Genomic DNA, 7,778 nt, shown 5'->3' with positions numbered 1-7,778 from the left:
AAAAAGGACAAGTTTAGCAGTTCAGACTGGGGAAGTTTGTCAGAAGATTTACCACAAGCTGATAGAGGCCCACTCTTTTTTCTTTTATCACCAAGAACATTTTCAGAATAAAGCAAACACTGTAGAATATACAGTAGCCTTTAATCCTCAACTGCCTGCAGCTTTTCCTTGTTTTTCAGTTTAAACATTTATATTTGTTAGCCCATTTTAATATCTAAAAGAAGCTTTCCCCCGCCACCGCACAACTCTTTTGTGCTTTGCAAGTCAAATTAAAGTGTATATATCTATGTTTTTTGTAAAGGAATCAAATTAACAACAAATTACAATATAAATAAAGTAGTATTGGAGATTCTTATATAAGAAGCTTTCATGGCCTCTCGTTTGGGCCATTTATTAGTGTTTAAGCAATACTTGCTAAATGTTACTTTTGGTTTATTAGTAGGTCTTTGATTTCTCATACGTTAAAGAAAGGGAGGGGCTCTAGTGTCAGCCCTCTGTCTTTTTCAATGGGTGTAGTTGTGGTGACGACGGTAAAATATAGGGCTGTCAAAACTCACAGCAACAGGTAGTTCTTTAACCAATATAACCTTTAGTCCATGGCTGAGATTTAAGTGATTGAAGTGCCTGTTTTCTTGTTGGACTAGAATAAATACAGTATTTTTTCAAGTTCAACCACACGAAAAAGGGGGGCCCATAAAACATTTTGGTACTGGACAGTGTTAATCAGAAGCAATTTGCATCCCCTTAATAAACCAATGTGGGCCGCTGTCACTTAGCATGAAATTAATAACTTTCAGTTCTGTCATACCAATATTATTTTTTCTCTTACAGGACATTCCAATAACAATATCACTTGATAAATTCCTCCTTTCTCAATATAAGCGTTTAACAAAGGTGTGTGTGTATGTGTGTGTGTGACAGAGAGAGAAATGATGATGACCGGAGGCATCAGGTGCCCCCCCCCCCCCCTCGGTGGCCCTGCGAGCAACATCTGGAACCCGTCCCTTCGTGGTGACATCACACAACCAGCCTAACCTTTGAACCCAACCCGGCTAATTAGCAGCTTGTCCCTCCATAACTGCCAGGGTCCCTTTTTTTTTCTTTCCCCATCTTTCTCACCATTACCCCCCTCTCCACCTGTTGCCTCATGTCACAGTGTGTGTGACCGGGGCTCTCGATGTGAAGGTTTTCTAAACACTCATTGAATTCTTTTTTTTTTCACATGAAAAGCAGTTAGCCCTGGCAAGTACAAGTTTGAGTCATGATTGTTGTACATCAGGGACTGTGTTTTATTGACGCACAGGGAAGAAAAACATGATTGTGCTCTGTTTTTTGAGCTATTTTAGTTCATTTCCCTCTCCCTGGTGGATCCATGTATCTCAGAGGTGATCATCAATCTACCAGACTCTATTATTACTTTTCCACAGAGTGCTTTGATTTCCAGCCCACCCAGGAGATTAAGCCCCCTCTTTGCTCTCTTTCCTCTCCCTCCATCCCCTCACCTATCTTTTCATTTCTCTCTTTCTTTTTGTCCGCTCTGTGTAGTACCTTATCGCTTTTCCCTTGCAGTCCTGTGAACTTCTTTCCAAATGTGTTCCTGTTTTAGATGTTTTTGTTTTAAGATGTATCTCCACGCAAGTATTTTTAAGTATTGTGTCAATTCTATGGCTAGAACATATAGTGCTGGTGCTTGTTTGGATGCACTGTGACACCGGAAGCGAGGGGGTTAAAGGTCAGCTCTCAAGAGACACACCTCTCATCCTTTGCACACGCTTCAGCTGTGAAGGCAAAGGCACACACATTCCCAAGAGATCTGCAGCTTCATGCAAATGTACAGCTTTAGCCATACGTGCAAACAGCAAATGTTTCAGTCTTTCAGTATCACCAGCAATTAGGAATTTCAGTCAGCAACACATACCTGACTATCATCAGTATTAACCCACTGTTTCCCGCTTTAACAGCTCCAGGTCCCATTTGTTTGGAGCATCGGTGTGGAATGATGTGGAAGGCCAAACAGAGGATTTTGGGTCCCGAGTATCCATTACATCAGAGGGGACCAAGGCGCCAGTTTGCCATTTGAGACGTGGCACCCCCATGTCCTTGCACTTTATCCTGTTAACTGGCAAGATGTGCTGAAAGTTACGTGGGCCCTGTAAGTGGAACTGGCTTAAAACAAACACTTTTTGGATTTGTAATTGTAAAGTAAAATCTAAAATCTAAATATCTTGAGTTAAGTGTCTTGATGATAGGACCTTTTTTATAATATTTTTGAATTATAATGTAAGATTTATGGCAAGAACCTTAAACCAATTTCTTTATAGAAGATAGAAGACAGTATTTTGATCTCATGAGGTTATTAGAATATACGTTATGCCAATTACATATAAGATGACACATTAAAATCATATTGTCCAAAGTTAAGAAAAAGTGGTCACAGGTTAGTTTTCTTAAGTTTTTTAGATGTACAACAAAATGTGGCTATCAAAAGATCAAAATCAAAAGACATCATTAGAACCTGCCATCACAATTAAAATATGTTTCTTTGTCTGTAATATTTGTCTGCTATATTTATAACCACAACAGTTGTGAACATTAAGGGTGAACAAAGGTCAAACGTTTGAAACCTTGAAAAATAACTGTGAATATTACAGATTGAGCCTAACTTTTTCAAACTGTATAGGCCCGAACTTTTTAACCTAGGTCATACCCACTTAACGGGAAGAAACTCAGCTATCAGACAATATTAACCATTGTTAGCAAAACGAAACATAAGGGTAATAACAAAGGCTCTGAATTAGCCCTGAGCGAAAAAATGCTAACACACTCAGCACATAAATCACGTTAAAATACCCTTATTACTTATCGTATCTGCAAAAAGAATATATTGATTAGCAAGCTGAGATTGCACAGATTCGACAGGTATTGGTATCATTACTGACCCATCCGAACTCACGACATGAGAAGCAAACAAAAAAAAACAAAGACATCACACCACGTAGCATTAGGTAGCCAACACAGCAATATATCTTACCATTGTTGTTTTCTGATCAAAAGTTGTCTTTAGTGGCAACGATAAAAACGCTGCTGAAGGTTAACCCATATGTTAAACCAATGTGTCTGTGTCACTTTGAAATTATTTCTGATAATCCATCAGCAATAAAACTATGTTTTCAGTTTTCAGATTTCAGAGAGTAAGGTTTTGCTTTGGGCAAACTGCGTGGCATAGCTCTCATTTCTCAATGGTAACGTGTGTATGTGGAAAGTCCCCTTCGATTCTATTGGCTCTAACGGTTCAAAAGAGATGTCAATCATCAAAATCGACCAATGGGTAGAGAAACGGCAAATATGCCCATTTCCACCCAAATGACCCCAGAGGTGGGTTTCTTTTTTGCAAACCTCTGCAAAAAGGTAAAATGTCACTTGTTTTGCATCAATCTTGATACAGGGTACTTATTATGTTATATTTTGGATTCTTAAAGATTTTAGTCTCCGATCCCATCATTCAAGGGTGGTTTTCATTATAAGTAATGGTTTATTTTTTTTACTATGTTCAATCTGAATTTACTTTAAAACAAAAAAATTCTACATTGATTCTGACTTTTCTACATCCAACTCAAAGGTTTATCATTGCTTTGAGAAAAAAGATTATTTATTTATATTATTTACCCCTTTTAGAAGGGAAGTTATTGTAATTTGTTCTGGGAATGTCATTTTCGAGCCTGAGACCTGAAAAACAGGCTTGGGGCTTAGTTAATGCACCCCTTGAACTTCTTAAAACGGACAGATATATTTCTAATTCATCCTTTCAATTTTTTCCTCATAGAAAGGCCTACTCCTAATTGTTGGTTTGAATTACGGTTCAAACAAACGATATAATCCTCCTTTTCCTGGGGACCTATCCAGCGTCCCTTGGGGTCCTGGACCACTTCGGGGACCAGCATGAGATCAACTCCATGTCTCCTCCCAGCATGAGGTAACGCCCTCCCAACGATAGGGATAAAAAGCCTGCTCCTCTCTGCTCTGTTCACGCTCACAGCTGCAGTTGATGAACTTATCTCTGAGGCGCGCGGTTGTTCATTCCTTTCCGGCCACAGCTTCCTGCTCCCATGTTTTAAGCGCGCTGCTTTTGGTTCACCATGTCCACCGGGTCTCTCAGCGATGTCGACGACGAGCTCCTGGACGGCATCCTAAAGTTTGGCTCCTCCAGTAAAGACTCAAACGAGAGCGAGGAAGAGAGCTCCAACTCCGAGGGCGCAAAAGACGCACCGGGCAAGAAACGGAAGAAAGCGTCTCGGAAAAAGGCATCCAAGGGTGGGGCACAGCAGGAGGGCAAGCATGGGCCGAGGAACGCGGCCAACGCCCGGGAGAGAGCCAGGATGCGGGTCCTGTCCAAAGCCTTCTCCCGCCTGAAGACCACCTTGCCCTGGGTACCGTCGGACACCAAGCTCTCCAAACTGGACACTCTGCGCCTGGCGTCCAGCTACATCGCGCACCTCCGGCAGATACTAGCCAACGACAAATATGAAAACGGATTTATCCACCCCGTTAACCTGGTGAGACTGGGTGAAGGGAAATTCAGCTGAACGTTTATTTATGTTTAAAAATAAATATGAGGGAGGGAACTGAAGTGAAGTATAAATGTATTACAGGCCGAATTGAGCAGGAAGGGTTGTTTTTTTGGTTGATATTTTTGTATTCCAGGCTACACCAATGTATAGGTGATACATGTGGGTGATAGATGAGTGAAGCAGGTGCATGAAAGAGGAAGAGCAAAAATTCAGCTGACTGTTTTAAGGCAAAACATTTGAATTATTTTGACTGAGCTCTGTCTAAAATGTATTGTTACCAACATAATATTACATGCACACATAGGCCACAAATGTATGAGATTTACAATTGTTTTTTGGGAAAAAGCTCTGAGGCATACAACATTTGGCCTTGATATGTTGATAATAGCTCAAAAATAGCTACACTAATGTCAATTGGGATTACAAATCTTCTGATTTAGGAGACACACTGATTTATTAAGTCGATTAGATCTCAATCACATAACATTTGTATTTATTTAATGCATGAACGTCTGCATGATATCGTCCATTCCTGCCAGGCAATTATTATGTGCACTTGATATCCGCAGGTGATAAACTGACACATTATGGATCTGTTTTTTTTTTTCTTCCAATCTAATAACTTGATTTATTTGTATTAATATTCTAAGAAACTGCTGGCCCTAATTGATTTTATTTTTCCCTGCAGACGTGGCCTTTCATGGTTGCAGGTAAGCCGGAGAACGAGTTGAAGGAGATGCTGAACAATACAACGAGGTTATGTGGAACAACGGCGTCTTGACGAACCGAGGAACACTGATTTTCCGAGAAAAAACCAGAAACATTGTGACTGTCATGAACGTCTCATCTCCGCAGACTTTGAGTGGGAATAACAGAGAATGTTATCTCTTTTTCGTTCCCGTAAAGACAAGTTGAATTTTATTTAAATGCAATATGTCACCCATTGTTGTCTTTGCTGGTCCAAAGATAAACTGCGTGCTTTAAATTGCTTTTTTATACTCTTCAGACGCATTTTTACGCATGCAGGCCTGTGGTGGCGGCTGCATTATGAAGGATGTGCACATGAAAAATGTCCACCGTCTCAAATGGTTGTACAGATTACATGTATATAAAATATATTTGTATAACTTTTACAACTTGAGTATTGAATGTTTTTGTATTCCATTTATTCCTGTTTATTACCGTGTGTGGGCCAATGCTTTGACCTAGTAACCCCTCTTATCAGTCCACTCCTTCAGAATAACCTGAGCACCGGAGCATCAGTGCAGATAAGTCCCTCTGTTGTTTCTAAAAGATAACAGTGGACGTGGTTGTCATTACATAAATAAACGTTTTCCTTCAAAGATTATTTGAGACCCTTAAAGGAGTTAGTGCTCCTAGTTTAAACAAGTCAAAAATTAGTTTACCACCCTGCCAATTGATGGATGAAGGGGAAGTGAACGGCATACAAAAAAAGATATCTCAGCTGATTGATATATTTATAAATATCTAAATATAACATGTTGTTAGTCAATTCTTATATTAAACCTTTGACTTAATTTAAGGATAACCACACACGTTTATTTCTAATGCAACTTCTAAATGAGTGTCGAATGAGAGTTGTAGATAATTACACATTTCAGTGACTGAAGTGCACTGATTGGATAGCCTATTTAGGATTAAGCCAATCAGCAGTGAGGGGCTGAGCAACGCGATTTGTAAGAGGTCAGAACATATTTGGAACATTATGAAAGTTGTAGAAAAACCTGCGGGCTGATTTTTAATCCCTCCCAGACCAGTTGTTTTAATTCGCTCGGGTTATGACCGCTTTGTTTACATCAGGCCGACAGTTATTTATGCAGTCTGACACGCGGCCCCTCTCTTTCTCTTTAACACGGAATCCCTCTCATTTTCCCTCCTTTCTGTCTATCTCCATACATGTCATACTCAATTTTTTATTTAACCTTTAACCAGATATTTAACCAGATAAAAAGCATTGAGATAAAATCTCATTTACAATGCTGACCAGGCCAAGAAGGCAGCAACGTTACCAATAGTATACCACACAACTAAGAAAACAAAAGACGAAAAAGCAGTCACTACAGTGTGCACATTTAGGACAGTAAGAAAGGTGCACTACTTATTACTGCAAGAGCAGCTGGTGGCAAGGACCTCAGACAACTTCAATTTAAAAGAGGCTATTGGGACAAGTGCCATCAGTTTGAGGCTTGATTGAAGGTCATTCCAAGACCAAGGACCATAATAAAAAAGACTCCTTTTTCCAGCCTCAGTCCGCACAGCAGGAACCTGGAACCGGATCTGAGGTTGTAAGAGTTACAAACTGGGGCAAATCTGGCACATATATAGAGTGGAAGCTTACCTAAAATGGCTTTATACATTAATAAAAACCAATGCTGCATCCTACGCAGTGAGGACCATCCAGTTAGGCTATACAGTTTGCAATGATGAGTCCTATAGGGTGCATTTGATATATATCGCAGTGCAGCATGGTAGAGTGGGTCAAGTTTGGCCAAAACAGTGGGACTGGCAAATCTATAGATTGTATCACCGTAGTCCAGCTGAGACAGGAATAAGCCAGAGACCAACCTTTTGCGGGAAAAAATTTAAAAACAACATTTAAGTCTGCAAAGGAAGCCAAGAGTGCTGCTCCCTTTCGGACACAAATAATTTATTATTATTATTAATATGAAGACTTTTTTTTTTTGTGACGTAATTAACTTCGTATAGCATACTATTAGTAACGTAAGTTATACGTCGAAAGACTGGCTAACTTTAAAAGTAGCTCTCGGTTACAAAAAAGGTTGGGCACCCCTGGTTTAAATGAATACCCTACTTTTTTGTTAGTTTTTTATCAAAAGGTTTAGGTGAACATTTAAGTAATATCTGCTTTTTGCTTAAAATGTTTCCTCTTTCACATGTTAACTAAAGAAAGATCAACAATAAAATCCCAGATCTGTGGGGAACCTGAGGCTTCCTCTGACCCTCTTGTGAGTGTTTCAGTATCTCTGCTGGATCCAAATGACGGTCCTATCATGACCGTGTTGGAAAAGAATTAAGCACCAGATGTGCGGAGCCTGCAGATAGGGAGGAAGGTACGAGCAGAGCACGTACGCTGCTCCTCTTCCACACACACACACACACACACACACACACACACACACACACACACACACACACACACACACACACACACACACACACACACACACA

General features: G+C 40.0%; 2 protein-coding genes across 2 annotated transcripts in view; one reads left to right on the top strand and one right to left on the bottom strand.

Moving 5' to 3' along the window:
- The window catches only part of LOC104966379 (centromere protein J-like), a 15,873-nt gene extending 15,037 nt beyond the window's left edge, over window positions 1-836 (bottom strand). The window contains exon 1 of the mRNA XM_010795566.1: window positions 830-836. Within this exon, the coding sequence (XP_010793868.1) occupies window positions 830-836 (7 nt within the window). The remainder of the gene's footprint in view (window positions 1-829) is intronic.
- A 3,186-nt stretch (window positions 837-4,022) lies between these two features.
- tcf21 (transcription factor 21) lies at window positions 4,023-5,799 on the top strand. The gene is made up of 2 exons (XM_010794742.1): window positions 4,023-4,553; window positions 5,257-5,799. The coding sequence occupies exons 1-2, from the start codon at window positions 4,137-4,139 to the stop codon at window positions 5,347-5,349; spliced, it is 510 nt and encodes a 169-aa protein (XP_010793044.1). The 5' UTR covers window positions 4,023-4,136; the 3' UTR covers window positions 5,350-5,799.
- The last annotated feature ends 1,979 nt before the right edge of the window (window positions 5,800-7,778 follow it).

The sequence above is a fragment of the Notothenia coriiceps genome, unplaced genomic scaffold, assembly GCF_000735185.1.
Source record: "Notothenia coriiceps isolate Sejong01 unplaced genomic scaffold, NC01 NC01_scaffold00037246, whole genome shotgun sequence".
NCBI lineage: Eukaryota > Metazoa > Chordata > Actinopteri > Perciformes > Nototheniidae > Notothenia > Notothenia coriiceps.
The sequence above is the reverse complement of the archived record's forward strand: the minus strand, read 5'-3'. Positions and strand labels throughout refer to the sequence as shown.

Coding starts and splice junctions, on each gene's coding strand:
- tcf21 (XM_010794742.1), top strand. CDS start 4,137: ATGTCCACCGGGTCTCTCAGCGATGTCGACGACGAGCTCCTGGACGGC. Junction 4,554..5,256: donor TTATCCACCCCGTTAACCTG/GTGAGACTGGGT, acceptor TTTTCCCTGCAG/ACGTGGCCTTTCATGGTTGC.